At 41.8% G+C, this 18,009-nt stretch overlaps 2 protein-coding genes across 11 annotated transcripts in view; both read left to right on the top strand.

The window, feature by feature from the left end:
- Window positions 1-347: 347 nt before the first annotated feature.
- Window positions 348-3,907, top strand: zgc:103759 (U8 snoRNA-decapping enzyme). 4 transcript variants are annotated; one of them, XM_034877452.1, is made up of 5 exons: window positions 348-426; window positions 606-737; window positions 1,160-1,200; window positions 3,044-3,281; window positions 3,437-3,907. In XM_034877452.1, the coding sequence occupies exons 2-5, from the start codon at window positions 606-608 to the stop codon at window positions 3,680-3,682; spliced, it is 657 nt and encodes a 218-aa protein (XP_034733343.1). In that variant the 5' UTR covers window positions 348-426; the 3' UTR covers window positions 3,683-3,907. The 4 variants fall into 4 exon arrangements, with proteins under 4 accessions (XP_034733343.1, XP_034733344.1, XP_034733342.1 ...); XM_034877453.1 differs by having other exon boundaries at window positions 600-737; XM_034877451.1 differs by having other exon boundaries at window positions 348-441.
- Window positions 3,908-5,589: 1,682 nt separating this feature from the next.
- The window catches only part of arhgap4b (Rho GTPase activating protein 4b), a 28,443-nt gene continuing 16,023 nt past the window's right edge, over window positions 5,590-18,009 (top strand). For all 7 annotated transcript variants that reach the window (XM_034875916.1, XM_034875919.1, XM_034875915.1 and 4 more), the window contains exons 1-4: window positions 5,590-5,839; window positions 12,969-13,330; window positions 14,567-14,738; window positions 14,865-15,027. In XM_034875916.1, coding sequence (XP_034731807.1) covers window positions 13,261-13,330; window positions 14,567-14,738; window positions 14,865-15,027 — 405 coding nt within the window. In that variant the 5' untranslated portion in view covers window positions 5,590-5,839; window positions 12,969-13,260. The remainder of the gene's footprint in view (window positions 5,840-12,968; window positions 13,331-14,566; window positions 14,739-14,864; window positions 15,028-18,009) is intronic.

Here is an 18,009-nt window from a genome sequence, read left to right as displayed (position 1 = left end):
ATAATAACAAAAAAATCTTTTTGGGGCCACAGGGATTTTAATATCCTAAAAATGTATGAATTGTCATTCCCATTAAGTAAAAATATATATTTTTTTAAATAGTAGGCTATGTCACAATAATTCAAAATGAGTTACAACTGCCTAATTTCAATATTGTTCATATAGAGTTATGGCAATAATACATTGCAATGAGATGAGTATATATGAAAATGTACATATAGCCCTGTCTACTAACGGTAAATGCCAATGAAAAGTTGATTACAGGGCAGGGATTCCCCCAGTTGTCAGACCCACTCCACAACAGCAGAGGGAGCTAAAGCTGTTTAAATACAAGTCACACGGATCTTCCTTTTAGCTTCCTGGTTCTGCACTGTCTATGGTTCTAAGCTTTTCTGCATACAAGCCCACAGGCCTTCAAGCTAATCAGTAGGTTTCAGCCAGGTCTGCTAACTCAGCGTATGAGATGAGACAAAACAAAGAGATCCAGTGTGTTTGGATGAAGTTACATTGGCAGCACATGACAAGGGGGCAGCCATGCAGAGGGATCAGTTAGCACTGAACTGTGCCTGTGTAATCTTGCACTGTGTTTGTGTGTATACTTGTAGATGGCGAGTGGACAGCTGCCGAGGGCCGAGGCGTTGGCGTGCTCAGGCTGCAGGCATGCATGCCACGTGATGCTCTACTGTGACACGAAAAGTCAGCTGTTTGGGAGACTTCCTATCAGACATATCATACTGGTGAGAAAGAGCACTGTGTGGGTGTGTGTGTGGGTGTGTGTGGGGGTGGGGGGGGGGGGGGGGGGGGGGGGGGGGGGGGGGGGTTATGGTTAGGGTAAGGGTAAGGTTCAAAGTCAGGCAGTTTATGTCAATGAGTCCCCACTAAGATTTTTGTGTGTGAGAGAGAAAGAACAAGACAGCAGAGGACCACAAAGTGAGGTATACGGCTGCCATGCTGCACATGAATGCGATAACAACCTTTGTTTATATATAAACATTGTGTGTGTGTGTGTGTGTGTGTGTGTGGAAAAGTGGATGCACAGGGGATGTACACCTTTCACCTTTCAGTGTTTCTACCTGCCAGTCCTGTTTGTGTCCAAGTAGCTCTGCCTCTGTGTATGGTTGCATCAGTGTGAGTGTACATCCTCTGTCACTTCCTACAGATGCAAATGCGCTTTGACGGTCTGCTGGGTTTCCCTGGAGGGTGAGTCTTTTATGGCACTGCTTTTGTTTTATCCTTTTAGGTGAACAGATTGGTTTATCTTAGGATTCTCTTCACAGATAAGCCCAGTCAAGCCTTTAAGGCCCAAAACACCCATTCTCACATTGTCACTGGAATACTCAAACCAAAAGGATGAACTGTTAAACAAGAAAATATGCATTATAGGTTTCCTGTAAGGTGCCTTTATCTTGCAGTAAAAAAGGACATTTCTAAAAACAGTAACTGCCAGACACTTTCTGATGAATTATTAATCAGATGTCTATGAATCAAATTGGCTTTAGTGTCTGTGATTTACAGTAGTCAATGCCAGAATTCCTAAGGGCATCATTCATCAACACAGTAAAACGATGTAATGCGGTAGGAAAAGTCTGCAAAAATCCTGACATGCAAAAGAAAGTAAAGCTGATTCCAATTATACATTATATTACATATACTAATTGTATTATTTATAGTGTTTGCAGTCAGAACAGAAGAGATCTGCATACTTCTTACCATTTTAGACAAACAAGAAATGATACAATTCATGTTGTAGGAGCATTTGCATCTACTTTTTTTAGTTAGATTCTTTTAGTTATTTGGTTAAGCTACTTGGGGGAGTGTTTCACTGGGAATTAGGTATATTTACAGGTGTGGTAATCAGTGAGGGAAAGGTGTGGATGGCGGGGAACACACGGTTCTTACCGTAGCCGTAAGCACGCCAAAGCACTTTATTAATCAGCACTGGGTGGAGTACTATGTATGTGAAATACCCTTTTTTTCTACTTTTATAATAAACGTGAACAACACACAAAGATAACTTATCCCTGGACCTATGCTCTTTTGCTACGAGTTGAGAACAGCATGTTTAAGATTTCATGACACTATTGCATGAAAAATAAGAAATTCTTACATAAAAAAATTACAAAGACCACATGCATGGCCATTGTGTCATGGTTTTTAGGTTATTTTGTCTTATGAGCAGTGTTGTGGTGCAGTCTTGAGCTGACTCAGAGTAGAAACAGGTCATCCGACAAACAATTTGAGCGACTGCTCCTTATGAGGTATAACCACTGCTTTAGTGATAAACACATCGAATAAGCAAGAATGGTCCACCATAAAACCATGGTTTGGTGAATAGCGACTCGGGTGAGTGTGTTTGAGTGTGTGTCACACCCCAATGTGAGTCGAGTCAGGCCAGTTCTGGTCGAGTGCTATGTTAATTGCGCATGCTCACATTTAAAAGGTTTACGACACAAAAATGTGACGTGATGATTGTGAAATCCATGAAATAATAAACTTTTCTCGATTGCTAGATTGCAGTTAAGCTAGCAGTCATTTCAAAAGCGTTTTAGCGATCTATTGTTTGATTGCTAACGTTAGCTAAAAACGACAGAATTCAAGTGACAGCCTTTTTATTCTACTCCATTTCAAACTCTATCTGTGCTAGACAGGTTTAGGAAGGTGGAGTCACACAAACATAATGTAACAATTTCTTTCTAAAAGGAGTCAATTAGTACATATGTAACAATAGCACCTGCTTTCTACATGAAATCATCTCTTCATAAGGTTGTATTTACTCTTAAATTGAAGGCTTTGTTTAATTTGTGTTTGTGTGAGACGTTTCAGAATGTGACCATTTTCACTTGGCACCGCTATAAGGGTCTCAGTGAGGGTGGTCTGAGTACCACCTCAGCAAACTAGTTTAGGGTTTTAAAATTGAATGGGCTTCTCAGTCAGCAGGATTTATTTACTTCTGCACTTACGGAGTCACAGGGGAGCAATACAGCTGACACGGTTTATTTACTTTATGTGATCCTGACCTCTGACCCCGCCTCCCACACTTCAGGTTTGTCAAACCATCGGAGGAAACCCTGGAGGCGGGACTTAGCCGGGAGGTGTTGGAGGAGCTGGGTGTAGCTCTTCCTATAATGGAAGATGATCATGCGGCTTCTTGCTATGCCCCTGCTTCCTCCTCCCCGTCCTCCCGTCTTATCACTCACTTCTACGTGAAGAAGATGGAGGAGGAGCAGATTAGGGAGGTGGAGAGAGTGGCTGCATCCACTGCAACAGATCATGGACAGGAGGTACTGTGTGTGCGTGTGTGTGTGTGAGTGTGTGTGTGTTTGTCGTTAGTGTAGGCACTGAAGCCTGGTATTTCTATATATATTTCAATGTTTTGGAAATATTTGCTTCTTATTTCTCTCTCTCTCTCTCTCTCTCTCTCTCTCTCTCTCTCCAGGTTCTAGGAATGGTCAGAGTCCCTCTGTACACAACTAAAGGCGGCGGAGGCCTCGCGGCATTCCTGTCGCACTCGTTCATCGGTAATGCTCGCTCCCAGCTGACCGACTCTCTGCTACGTCTCAACCTGGTTGCCCCTGAGGAGTTGCATAAAGCCCTCACACACTCTCTGAAGATACACACACACACCGCAGAGGACCTGCAGGTGGCCTTTGTGCAAACGGAGGCAAAGAGGAAACAGTTTTGAAACACATCTGCACCAGCACATCCTCTCCAGCACACACATAGATACATTTTGCCTGTTAGCAATGTTCAACACAATCCTTCACTCACACACTTAATCCTACACACATACACACACTGTCACACTGATTCTGGCCTGGTGACTCATAATTGCCTCATGGATCAACCAGTTGAGGAGAAAACAGTATCAACTGCTCCATTATTAATAGAAATGAAATAATTTAACTGTGCATGATATTCCAACTTTTTTTTCAGTCATTCTACTTCTGGTGTGTTGATTTCAAGCAAAAAAAATATAAACTAATTATATAATCAACCTGCTTCATTAAACCTTTTTGTATGTTAATGTTATGATTACATTTTAATTAACAGGAATCGAGACACATTGTAAGTTAGTGACAAGTAGAGCATACCAAATAGCAGACAAAAAAGGCAACATATGCCAATAGAAAATAAACGGAAACATGTGAGATATCACACACGGCTGTGCTACCTTATATGATAATGCATAGGCACCCTGTAGTAGTCTATTACTACCAAGATCAAAGCAGCGGATAAATACCCTCTTTTCAATCAGGTCCAATTCTTTGTTGTCTTGCTGCTGCTCACACTTTCTGTGGTTTCATTTATGGAGTCATTGCAGCGGCGCCGATGCAATCCAAGGATTAATTACGCCGGTGACATACTATATAGCCTACAGCCGAAGATTTGATTCTGTTTAAGTGTACCCTCGGTGCGCATAACGCGCCTGCACCAGATGTTGGTAACCTCATTCCCAGACAATCTTGCAGGCAGTGAGCAAGAGCAGAGACATCATTGTGTCTAATATTCATGATACCTACTGTAAGTGCACAGTGTGAATCTATCTGCTGTTGGTTTTTGCAAGGGTATCACCCTAAAATGTTGGATATATATTACACATGTTACTGTATAGTGCAGAAATACATGTCGAGAGAATACAAAAAACCTTGAGTTTATGATCATAACTAATGCACGTTGTTTGATAAATCCCTCTTGATGTTTGATAAAGGGATGCATAATGTACCTAAAAGATAGAGGTGTGGGATGGAGGAGGCTGAGAGAAACACACACATTCACTCATTCTTTATTCAGCTTTTTATACAACTGATTTGGACTCTGCATTTTACGAGGACAGGTACATCCATTATTGACTCATCTTAGTGCAGGTGTTGATAGAATTGGTGTTGTGAGTTGGATCATTTGTGACGTGTCTCTCAATCAGAGTGGGTTTTTCTCAACTGTCGGAAGGAGAAAAGACTGCACCACATCCGGCGTAACAGACAGGAAGCATAGGAGACAGTACGAAAAACTGCTGTCTATGGTTGTGTTTATGCAAGTCTGTTCGGTGTGTGTATGTGTGTGTGTGTGTAAGTGTGTGTGCATGCGTAAATAAAGCTGCTTAAGAACATGCCTTCTTGAAGCATGCATGTGTGCGTGCATGGAAACGGTCTTGCATGTGCAAAGGGAAAGGATGCTGTCCTGCGGTGGCGTCGTGAGATGCGAATTATACAAGGTCATCGGAAAATCATTACAAGAGAAAAAAGGATGGAGGGATGGATGGCTGGAGCCAGAGAGGGAGGGGAGTGCAGGCGAGGGATGGATGGATGGATAGATGGATGGATGGAAGTGGGGTGGGAGAGAGCAGGAGCGAGGGATGCTGAGGGAGAAAGGCAGTATATTCATAGCAGCAGCGGTATTTATAGCCGCCCAGAGGAGAGGAGAGAGCAGGGGGCGTGGCTTGGGTTGTGGCTTTCACAAGGCAGAGAGAGAGAGAGGGAGGGAATGGGAGGAGAGAGGCAGCTCTGGCTTGGCGAGAGAGCGAGAGGGGGGGGGGGTTATTTGGCATATTTGGCAGGAGAGGGAAGAAAGAAATGAGGGAGGGCTGTTTTTGAGTGTGTGTTTTGTGTGTGTGTGTGTGTGTCTGAGAAATGAGAGAGAAAGACAGAGAGAGAGAGAGAGAGAGAGAGAGGGAGGGAGGGAGGGAGGGAGGGAGGGAGGAGGGCACTGAGCTGAGAGAAATCTGTCAGATTCAAACACACTGCTCTGTGTGTATGTGTGTGTGACAGAGAGAACGAGAGATGAAGAGAGTAGGAGAGCTGAAGAACAGATAGAAAGAGACAGCAGAGGACCACAAAGTGAGGTATGTACGGCTGCCATGCTGCACATGAATGCAATAACAACCTGTGTGTTTAAATATATAAATACTATGTGCGTGCGTGCGTGTGTGTGTGTGTGTGTGTGTAAAAGTCCATGCGTGACTAAAGTGAGCATGTCTATGTGTTTATTTATAGTTTAGTGTTTTAAAGGCACACGGTATTCCCATCGGGGGTTTCTGAGTGGACAAATGGATGTAGGCTACTGACTGTTAAGGGTATCAATTATGTAATATGTGTGCACCATTTTCAGTGGTATGCTCTGTTTGTGTATGTATGTGTATGTGTGTTTACATGCTTGTGTAATTATGCTGAGGTGTTTATGTGGCCATTGTGTGGAACACTGTTGCAGCGCCTTGACCATATGGGGCGATTTACAGTCATTGTAAATATAACTCAACCCTCCTGTGCAGTGAGCTTAATTTCCCCCCTCAGCAGCTTATCACCTACACCACTGACAGCTAATTCCCATTCTGTTATAATATGATGAAGATAAGCAAATGGCTCAAACTGATTCCTCTGAGGAATCTAGTGTACAAAGTAGCATTTCCTTTGTGTTGTTGATTTACTGTGCAACAACATAGATAGAGAGGAGCCCAGCCTGAGGTATTGCAAGGTTAAAGGCTCTGGTAGGTTTTAAGTTTCAGTATCAGGGGTAGTTTCTTTAACATGCTAAGAACATGATAGTAGTTTATTTCAAATCATACAAATGCAGCTCACAGGTTACTTAAAAAACAAAAAAGGGCTCAGAAAAGCAAGTCTTGTCCAGTCTGAGATGCAAGTGCCTGTCCCCAAACAGCATGATGGTGCATTCACTGTTTCATTAAAAACAGCTGAGTTGTTTTAAACAGACATCTTGATTTGAAACATAACAAATCATGCAGAATACTCTTTGTACCAGTGAAGAATGTGTGTCAAATCACATATTTTTGTATGTGCATTTTATGCAGCATGCACATGCAGTAAGTAACATTAAGTAACATTTGTCCTGAAACATGAACATTTTCCTCCAATTTGAAACAATATAAGCAGAGATATGCGATTTTTGGTTGGAAAAAGTACTCACTTCATTTACTTCAGTAAAAACTTTTTTTTTTTTTTTAAATGCATGAGTTAGCTTCAAAATATAAAAGTACTTAAATTGAAATAACTCTTTATACACAATAGTTCCTTTCAGAATATTGTACATTACTGTTTCACAATTTTTTATGCAGTACTGTGTAAACATCACTTTAATGCAACACAATCTGAATCTGCAAAGAAACGGGTTACCTAAGCCCTCAGGTAAATGTTGTGCAATAGAAAGTATAAAATATAGCATCAAATGGAATTACTTAAATAAAGTACAAGTAACTCACAGTTGTACAAAAGGAGATTCACTCATGCAACCTGTCGTGCAGAAGAACCACATCTAAATTGGCCTGTAAGGAGTGCTGTCCCAGAGAGATCCAGGGAAAGTGCTGGTGAAGAAGTAGAGCTTTGAGCGGGGGCTGAGGGGCGGATGTGGCCAACCTGACAGCCTCTCGGCCCTCACATTGCCGACGGTCCAAAACACCTTTCATTTCACTGTTTTATTCATCTTTTTTCCACCCATGCTCCCTGCCAGGACGCAGAGGTATGCATTCCACAAACATTACCTGTTAAATTATTATTATTACCCCCACGTAAAACTCAGCCATGGCATGACCTGAGAAATGGCAGTGGATTTTATATTGGTAATTTTGCAGCCCTGTCTGATACAAAACAGCCCTCAGTGCTATTGCAATTAGGCACCATGCCAGAATCAGAAAACCACCTTATACTGTGTGTCAAATAAACTTTCAAATACACATAGACAAGGAGTATTCATTTCTACTCTTGTTATAAATGTTACATCTTTTGGTGGCCACACTTTCTTTGATATGATGCATTATGTGCAGTTCTCCACTGACACCTTGAAACAAGTCACGCCTGTTGTGTGTGTTTTGGCAGTGATGAGAACCAGGAGTAAGCTGCTGCTGAAAACTTTCTGTGGGATTTGCAGGTACACAGTAATTCTCTACAGATGGTGTGGTGGCATGCTCTGCTACGGCTTCCTGTTTGCTGTGGCAGCTGTTGCAATAGCAGCAGTTGGGAAGGATATAGAAGAGTGTAGAGAGACTCTGGCAAGAAGCAAACTTTGTCAGTGATACGATGAATTTGGATTTTTGTAACTTTGCTTAGCTAATCTAGCATCGGCCTAAATCTCAAGACACATTCTAAATGAAGCCTGGTGCCAGTGCCAGTGTGAGGGCGCTCTACCTGTTGTTGTCAGGTTGGCTGTATGAGCTGCGTTCAGATTTTGCTTTGTAATCCAGCAGCCAATAAAAAAGCTGTCAGTTCACTTTCAGCAGTTCAATGTGGATCAGCTTCAGTGTCTGTGAGAGTGCACAGCCTTAGAATATGATTGGTGGTGCATATTTTTTCTTAAACCAAGATTATGGAACTTTTGAAAAAGTGAAAACAAAAGCACTTTTTTCTTTATCTTCTTCTCTTTAACAAATGGAATCTGAAATTCATCAGAGATAAAATTCACTCTCCCTAAATTCAACTCGGTCTTTTGCTGCTACAGCCTTGCCTTGGTCTCTGGTTTAACCAGTAGCTTATGGTGGTTAAACATAATAAAGATTGCTGCTGTGTAAATTAAATGATTACATCAGTTCACTGACTATGTGGCCTGACTCTTCTTTTTCTGCTGTACGCTGAGTTATTGTATGTACATAAGCTTGTCATTGTTATTCACGGCCACAGTGCCATACCTTGAACGACAGCTGGATAGCGCGATATCCCAAGATCACACGAGAATTGCAGGCATAGGCATAATTTATAGTGGGGCGTGGACAACCCCCCCCCCCCGCACTAATCAAAACTGGCTAGTGAAACCCACCCCAAAAACCTATTATGACTTCCTTAACATGAATGAAGACATTTGCACCATAGCTTGATGCAGGAAAGGCAGAAATAGTTTCAAAACAATTGTTTGAAGTAAATGATGTGTTTGACATTGGAAATTTTAATTTTGCTCAAATGTGGCGATCTCACCCCCCCTTTCCCATTGTTGAAACCAAAATTACGCCATTGATCGCAGGACCACATATGACAAAAAACTCTATCTTGTCAGGCTTCAAGTAGTCTTGCTTTGCCAGAGGAGGGTCTGGCTAGTCCACACAACATTCCAGGGAGATAAATGTGCTCTGGTTTATTGGCATTTCTTTAAACCAATCAGAATCATCTTGGTGGTAAAGGCAACAGATATCTGGCCTAAATGAGTGAAGTCTGGCGGGAATTCCGGCAACAATGGAGCAATCCATGGATAGAGTAATGCGTTTCTGTTTGAACAACCAGCCAACCAAACCAATCAGCATCCGGTGGGGAGAAACTGGCCCTGTGCCCCTTACCCAGGGCTCGGATTCCCCCTATCGCCATTTCTAGCCAAAAAATTGTAATCTGAACAGTAACTAGAAACTAGAATATTAACCTCTGAGATGCAGAGGAGTATTTTGTACATAAGGACATTACTTGAGTACATGTGTGTGATGCTACCTTTCACCATTGAAAGAAGCTGGAGTGCCCTTTTAAGATATCTTTCAGACGAGGGACGAAAAGTAAAAGTAGTCATGACATCTGCAACATTATTGACAGCATGGCAATAATGTTGCAGGCGTTGTACTATGAGTACTTTTACTTTAAGGACATTTTGCTGATAACACTTAGATAATTTTAATTAGGTACAGAGTATTTTAGTTATAGTTTACTATATATTTAGTATAGTTTGTTATTACTACCTTTACATAAGCAAAGGATTTGAGTACTTCTTTATGGTTAGTTTACTGTTTTGATAAGTACTACTTTGATTCTTAGAATGGTTGTATAAGAATGTGTTTTTTTAAAAGGGCATGACATGACACTGTTGCCCTTCTGTTACTTGCAACACCTTTCAGTCTCCTGCTGAAACGGCTTCAGGTCATGATGAGATATGTAGAACAGAAGTTGCTGTAAGCTGTGATGTTGACAGCTCATGTCCTGTCTGCTGCTGATTATTCGAGCTAATTACATTACGTGTCATGTTGGTGGGAAAGCTACAGTAGACTCTGCTATATAAGATACCAGTGCACACACATATGAATCATTCTCTAATGCTTTTATTTTGTTGTGTTCTTGATTGTGTGTAGCCATATTGTGTTCAGTAGTTTTTGTGCACCGCACCACACTGCACTGATAAAGTTGATACGTTAAGGCCTGCGCATGCTTTCGCAGTTCAGCTGAAACCTTGTTGTTCCCAAAAGTCAACTTGTCAGGAAGTGAGATCATCTGGCTGAGGGTCCTCTTGACACGCACATGTTGTGTTTTTGACATTTTCAATGCAAAAGCAATGGTTTGGCTGTGTCCCAAGTTTGCTGGGATCGGGGGCGATTTTCTACTCAAAGGAGGCAGCTGTTGAGGAGCAATGCAGCTGTAAGAAAAAAAAGGGATACATTTCAGCTAAAAACATGGCAAAAGATAACGTTCTGTACAGTACCGTAACGGGGCCAACGTAGCACAGTGTGGTTGGATCTCAGCAATGTCAGGAAATCCCCATACAGTGTAGGTCGTACACAATATCCCAATTGTATTACTTCTGCTTCGTGGTTCATTTTTTTCCATCAGAAGAAATGAGCAGAAAATCCCCTTAGTTAGTAGCAATGAGGTTCTGTTATCCCACTGTACCACATGTATCCTCTCTTGTCTTCAATCTAATTGATATTCTCTACACATGACCTCCTTCTTTCAATGACCTCGACTTAAGGTATGAAACACTGTTCCCAGATAACCTCCACGTCTGCCCTTTTTGCCCTTTTTGTTACCTTGCAAATCTGTCACATTCTCTCTTTTGCTGAATCTCTCCCAACCCCCCTCCCCTCTCTTTCTCCGATCATTTACATTTGCTTTGTTTTGTGCAGATTAAGGTTGCACGCTGATGATTAAGGCCTCCCGAGGTCTTGGGGCCCTTCCACTCTCATTTTCAGAAATCTTTCTGCCCTACTTCTCCATTTCCTCTCCACTAGTTCTTTCTGGAACTGTGACCGTCTCACATCCAACACACCGTTTTGGAACAGGAAATGAGAGTCTGACAGCCATTGCTTAGTCCTAAATGATTGTCGGCTTTACCTATGACTGTCCACTTTCTGACAGCACAGATCTATCAAAACAACGCCCTTATCAAGTTTCCCCACATTACTTTGTCAAAGGTGACCACATTAAGCTAGGCCACCTTCAATCTGTTTAGTGTTGGAGTGAGTGTGTTTTTATGGCCATCTTTTCCTTCAATTACTGTTTCTTTTTTTTACCAAACACAAATTATTCTGAGGTTGGTTGAGGAACAATGTTTTCAGTGAAAGCAATCTTTTGTCACTTTTTGTGGTGTGCTTGAAACCTGTTGAGGAACACACACAGGATGTGTGTGCCTAACTGCCTATGTGAAACTAAAAAGCAAGAGGCAATGTGTGAGTTCATCGTCTCAGTACAGTTAACGCTGACTAAACAGCCGTGCAAATGCCTGTGTCTAATGCATTGTAAGCATTTAGCCATGTGCACGTAGAACTAATTCGATAAACCTTGTAAATGAAGGCTAGCTGGGACACTAGTTTTGTCCCACAGGTGCTCGAACCTTACTTAGTTGCGCCTGGCTTCTTCTCTTGACCCCCTCTTCATCAGGTTGTTGGCCCATTCTCTTCCAAGGATCATTGTTGCTGATGGTGTCTGGCCGGTGGATGCTCAGGCAGATGTTGATGAATGCATGTACTTTCATCACTGTGTCTTTGGTGCGTAGAGTAGTTTAGGCTTAACTGAGCTTTGTCCACTGGCTGCTTAGTCCTACAGTTCCCATAAGGCATCTCAATGCATCTTTTCAATAAAACCTTGCTGCATGGTAAATAGCTATGTCTTTTAACTGTATTCCCAAAGTTTGTCATGCGTGTTTTCTATTTAAAGACCCAATGCAGTTGGGAAGAGGGAGGAGATATTTCAGGTGCCCTCAGTTCCGGAATAAAGTCTTTGTGTTCAGCTCAGCCTCTGACTGAACCCCGAAACTCTGGTTCTTCCTCCTATTTCTCTGCAGTCTTTATTCTTCTTCCTCTTCTCTTCCGTCTCTGTCTGTTTATATACAAAGCCCAGGGAAATATGCAGATTGTGGTGCTAAAAGTTGAAATTTACCCAACTTTGATGTTTGAAATTGCTGGAGTTTCTCTCTAACGTGTGTAACTAACGTTAAGCTTGGTAGTTTAGTTCAGGTTAGTTTTAGTTTGTTTCACAGAACATAAAAACTAATTATGTTCAACAAATATTTCAAACTCAATGTGAGGGTGTGGTAAACCAAGTAGACGTACAAAGTCAAAAATACATTTTAAGTGTCAGTGTGCAAAAAGTTCATAAAAATTTAATAAAAATAAATACATGTGGAGAAACAGAAATAATTGCCATGTTTACAGTAAAAATAACACTAAGAGTTATGTTTTCTTTTCCAAAACCACATAGTTTAGACAGCAGGACATTTCTAAGTCTATTTGTATATATAGAAAGTGACACAGAAGAAATCCATGAAATGTAAATTGTCATCCCAAAAAATAACTCTACATTTGATGGAGAACTGATCGTTGGATGTTATGTAGAAAGGAAGATGAAGATTCTCAACCTGTCTCGTTGGGTCATTATGGAAATGTGTGTAATATGGAATGTGTAAATGAAACAAAAATAATTGGAGGCATTTGCTTGTGTATTACCCTTATTGACATCGCCATTCCCCGAACCTCAAGGCCTTGAATGTCCATGTTACTCATCACCTCTCATCTTCCCATCCCCCATGTTCATCCTTCCTCCTTCCTTCCTCACATCCCCGTCACTTTTGCCCTCTTACTGTCCATTCGACACTTTGCCATTCCTATTAAATCTGCCTTCTCTGGTGTCACTGTCCCTTTCGGTCTTGTCGCCCTGGCCTCATTTTCACATTCTGGTCTCAATAATTCTCCCTGTCTTGCCCCCCTGTTGTCTCCTTGTCATCCACTTTGTCTCTTACCGTGCTCTCTTCCTCTATCCTCTGTCTCCCCTCTGTCTGCTGCTCAGGCCGCTTCACCCAATGGATCTGCATTCATATCAAAAACCTTCGGGATTCCATGAACACATCGACCCAACTGACATCCCTGCAGAGCGCAGCCGATCCACACTGATGCGGTTGCTCCACACGCAGCTGTAGACCAGCAAGGCCAAGGGGTCAGGGGTGAAAGGTCACAGACTACAGAGCCGGAGCAAGCACCGAGGTTGTAAGGTTTCACGAGGGAGAGACTGAAAGGCTACAAGAAGGCCCCGGGTTGAGGAAGGAAGGTCTCAGTGACAGACAAGAGTCGAGGGGTCAAAGATGATGACATCACATGTAAAGCTTAGGAGGGAGAAGGGGAGTCTGGCCGAGTATGAGTCGCAGATGAAAGGTAAGTCCCTCTGCATGTGTGTGTGTCATGTGCTTGTCCCTGTGTACGTCTGTCTTTATTACACTGATCTAGCACATGTGCACACGATAGAACATGTGCATTCATGCATGATTGTGTGCAGTTTCATCCAGCCATAGATTCTTTCTTACGTTCTTGTGCATGAAGTTTGCATGCACGTATGTACTCAGAAACACGTCACAGAACCACCACTGTTTTAAGCTTGAGTCTCTAAAAGCCAACAGGAGAGCATAGCTTCCTTCAATCAAGGTAAAAACATGAGCATAGCCAATGTTCACAATGCACAATTTTTCACATGACGACAGCATTGTGTTTTGTATGGTGCATGCCGTGGCTGGGCGGCTCTCTGTACTGTACTACAAGGGTATATTTATAGGCAGTATTAGCGATGCTGTCTCCTCACATCCAGTCAGCCCCGGGCGGTCTACTCACATAGAGACGGAGAAAAAGAGTAAGGAGGGGAAAGAAGGAGTGGGCGGAGCTGTGGGCAGGTGGGGGGATGCGTAAGGAGGAAAAGAAAGAGAGATGAGAACAGGTAAGAAAAGAGGAGAAAGAGGGAAAGAGAAAAAGAGAGAGGTGAGAGAGCAAAGCAAAGACGGGGGTTATTTGAGAGAATGTTTGTGTTAGCCTTTTTCATGCATACAAGTGTGTGTGTGTATGTGTGTGTGTGTGTGTGTGTGTGTGTGTGTGTGTGTTTGTGTGTGTAATACATACAGTAGCCTTATGTTAGAAACACAAAAGTGTATGCGTCTACATGGGTTATGACAAGTGAGCTGTGTGTATTCAACAATACTGTATTGTGATTGAGAAATCCTTCTTTGGGGGAACTGCTCACCTCATAGACATCACATAGATTGTATTTTAAAGGATTATCACGTGTGTGTTTTTGTGTTGTTAATCTGTAACTATGGCTGTTACATAAAACGTAGTTGAATAAAGTGCAAGTACCACAAAGTGGCATTTAGGTACAAAAGTAGCCTACTAACTATGATTTCATTTGTCCTAAACCATTGGAGAAGAATACGCTCTGGATGCAGTGTTGTAGATTTATAATGCACCAATTGATGATCACAGTTAAGTGGAGTTTAGTGGAGATTGAGTAAATGTGTGTGACACGTGTGTTCACCCATGTGTTTTCATGTGTTCTCATGTCACTCTCTGTGTTCTCTCCATGCATCCCTTTCTCTGTCCGTCCGGCTCTGTCTGTCTGTGTGTCAGACCTGCGGGCCCAGCTGACAGACCAGATAAAGATTTTAGACTCTCAGGTGGAGGTGAAACAGCAGCAGCTCTCAGACCTCTCAGAGTTTCTCCGGCGCCGAGGCGACATCGAGGCTGAATACGCACGTGCCCTCGACAAACTCACAGAGCGATTCACCCACAAGACTAAGAAGTAAGTGTGTTTCCAGTATGGGAGTGTCCAGTCCAGTATGGGAGTGCACAATGTGTCTTTTCCATTTCTTAGGTGATTCTTCAGTGTTTCATTCGGCTGTGGTGTTTTGTTTTCGTTTTTCTCCAGGAAGGAGCAGTGGGGTCAGTCAGTGTGTCAAGTCTGGTCTGTTTTGCTGACTCAGACTCGTCTGGAGAGCCGGGAACACGCAGCGCTGGGTGACACATGCTGCAACACACTCACACAGGGGTTGGCCCACAGTACGGAAGATACACACCGTCTGCACAAACGGGTGAGTGGGTCTTTGATCTTAGGGCTCATGGACGCAAAAACAGACACACTAGACATGTTGTGTATTTTGGGCTACTGGATCCTGTAGTTAAGATACACTAGATGGATTGTGGGTAACTTTAGCTTCCATTGTTAGCATTGGTGGTGGACTGGTAGCTGGAGAGGTGCCAGTTCACCTCCTGGGCACTGCCAAGGTGCTCTTGAACATGGCACCAAACCCCCTAATGCTCGAGGCGCTTTTCCATGGGCAGCCCCCCCACTCTGACATCTCTCCATTAGTGCATGTAAAGGTACTGAGCATGTGCGTGTAATTCAGGCCTGTGTGTAATGCGTGTAATAACAACATAGTGAAAAGATTGTGATTTTCTCTTGCGGAATTAATAAAGTAAACATTCATTCATTCATTACCAAAGATCCTCTATGCTAGCGACTTCAAGCTGCACCAATGGGATGAAATGGTACGCACTTCCTGTCTCCTAAATGGGCGTGGCCTTGTTTGAGGCGTAGTGGGCGTCTTGTGGATCTAGGAAAAGTTAGAATGTAACGTTAGAGTGGCTGGGTTGCTCAGTGGGGAGAGCAGGCACACGTACACATCGAGGATTATGCCTCTACGCAGAGATCCAGGGTTCAAATCTGACCTGTGACAATTTCCTGCACATCTTCCCCATCTCTCTCCCCTTTATTATGTTATGTATACTGTTTATGTTTTTTACAAAGCTTAAAGATATATTTAGCATCACATAGATACGTTTTGTTAAGGGCATTCACGAAGGTTAGCTGACGTTAGCTTATTTATGTTGCCAGATCTCTCGAAACTTTGGTCCTGAGACAGAAACAAGTCTCTGATGATTCCATTTTAGTGTTCAAACGTTTAGGAGGTATGTGGCTTCTGAAAAATGGGTCCAATATTTACTTTATGGGGCGAAAGAATCATTCCTAATCTGTGTTCTTGACGGTTTAAAACCGGGATGCCCCAACTCAGACTAGTTTCCTTTATCTGTGTCAAGTTGTCTCTGCCACTGCCAAACCTCTTTAGGAGAATAGGTCCTGAGTGTATTGATTAATGGGAGAAGTGAACGTGAATACAGATCATGAGATCGATCCTTTCTCCCCACAGTCACCAAAGTAAATATTAGACCCATTTCTCACAAGGGACATTCCATGGCATTTTCCAGACAGTCACATTTCTGTCTCAGGACCAAACTTTTGCAAGATCTGGCACCACAGATGAGCTAACATCAACCAATGTGAACGCCTAGACAAAACTAATTTAGCTTTGTAAATATCTAACATTAGTGAAATAAATGATAAATAAATTATACAAATACAACTTTTCATCCATCCACACAATGTTCATTACACTTTCAAACGAGGCCACGCCCCTCTAGGAGACAGGTAGTGTGTACGGTCTTGTCTCATTGGCGCTGTTTGAAATGCACTAGTATAGAGGATCTCGGGTGTTAGCCAGGCTGCTGTAAAGACATGCTGTTGGACTAATAAACGGTATATATTCTGTTGCAGTCTGGGATTATCATTGGTACATCTGGTAACATGAAACAGTGAAGAAGACAACACAATACCTTGGAGATCATCCTCCTATCATTCCTCGCAGCTATTGTTTCGTTTCACTATTTACACACAAAACATTAAAAAGACACAGTACATAATTTCCAAGGAAAGAGAGAATGAAAATTGCCTAAAAGCCCTCCAGGGGCTTATTGTTATATTATTATAATATAACTGATATATTATTTAACTGATATTATAACATTTTACTGATCATATGCAATGCTGAGATTTGGAAACGTGGTAAAACTGCTAGATGCAGTTTTAAGTATTACATTATCTATCTCAAAGGATATTTTTCAGGTTGAAATCAACCTTAAACTGTGACCTGTATGTACAAATGCATAGCTGTATAGCTTTGTATGGCAGTGTTGCTGTGTTCAAGATCTATTTCAGGAAAAAACTAAATTATAATTACCAACCATTACAGTAAGGTTGTAGGACAATTCTTTTTCTGAAATAAGTCCTTAACAGTCATTTCCAAGTCTTGTGTTTTTATATAAAGTAGGGATGATTTCACTTAATTTCAGGAATTTCTTATAGACTGTGTTGGAGCAGAGCGGAACAAACTGATTACTACCCTAATAACAAATTACACTTATAAACAACTCAAACCACTCCACTCTGTCAGCTCTATCTCCTGTAAAAAAATAAAAATAAGCCAAAGACTCAATGCCATCTTCATAAATGTATGCACTATTTGTGTAATATAGCACAACCCTCAAATAAGCTGTATTGATGCATACTGGGCACAGTCTTCTTAAAAATCCCCCGGTACGTGTTTGTTATCTGTCTTGGTACTGCATTGGCATCTGCAATCTCATTAATTTGTCAAAGCACATACGCTCTTCTTGTTAAAATTACTGGTTGTCAGACACACTTTCTGCACCTTCTCATAGTTGAAAAGTGAGCGGAATTGTAATTAAGCCACTACAGTCATTTCAGAGCAGCTAAAAGGTGTAGTTAGGGCCAGTGCCAAGCACAGCGAGACCCTTTAAGCTTTTCTAAAATCCCTGTTAACACTGTATTAAATGTTACCATCAAAGTAGTTTGATGAAAATTGTAAAAGATAACAACAGGAGTGCTAATGGCTAAATTAGGATGCTTGAAAAATGTTGCTATGAAAAATTGTTGTTCACCTGAGAGCTGCATTATTATTAATATCATGTAGTGTTATTTATGTGATAATTAATTCATTGTCAGTAATTTCAATTATAATTTAAGGAACAATTCAACGTTGTGTGACTGTTCACTTTCTTGCCTAGAGCTACAGTAGATGTACTGTACAGTAGAAGATTTATATTACTTGTACCCTAGATTTGAAGTTAGAGCTAGCAAGCAATTAGCTTAGCTTAGCTTAAAGACTGGTAACAGGGGCAAACAGCTTGTCTGGCTTTGTCCAAAATGTATAAAAATA

The sequence above is a fragment of the Etheostoma cragini genome, chromosome 7, assembly GCF_013103735.1.
Source record: "Etheostoma cragini isolate CJK2018 chromosome 7, CSU_Ecrag_1.0, whole genome shotgun sequence".
Classification (NCBI taxonomy): domain Eukaryota; kingdom Metazoa; phylum Chordata; class Actinopteri; order Perciformes; family Percidae; genus Etheostoma; species Etheostoma cragini.
This window is presented reverse-complemented; position numbering and strand designations above follow the sequence as displayed.

Excerpts from the sequence above, each read along its gene's own strand:
- zgc:103759 (XM_034877452.1), top strand. The coding sequence starts at position 606 with ATGGCGAGTGGACAGCTGCCGAGGGCCGAGGCGTTGGCGTGCTCAGGC. Across the intron at positions 738-1,159 it reads CTATCAGACATATCATACTG|ATGCAAATGCGCTTTGACGG; the intron begins GTGAGAAAGAGC and ends CACTTCCTACAG. Across the intron at positions 1,201-3,043 it reads CTGCTGGGTTTCCCTGGAGG|GTTTGTCAAACCATCGGAGG; the intron begins GTGAGTCTTTTA and ends CCCACACTTCAG.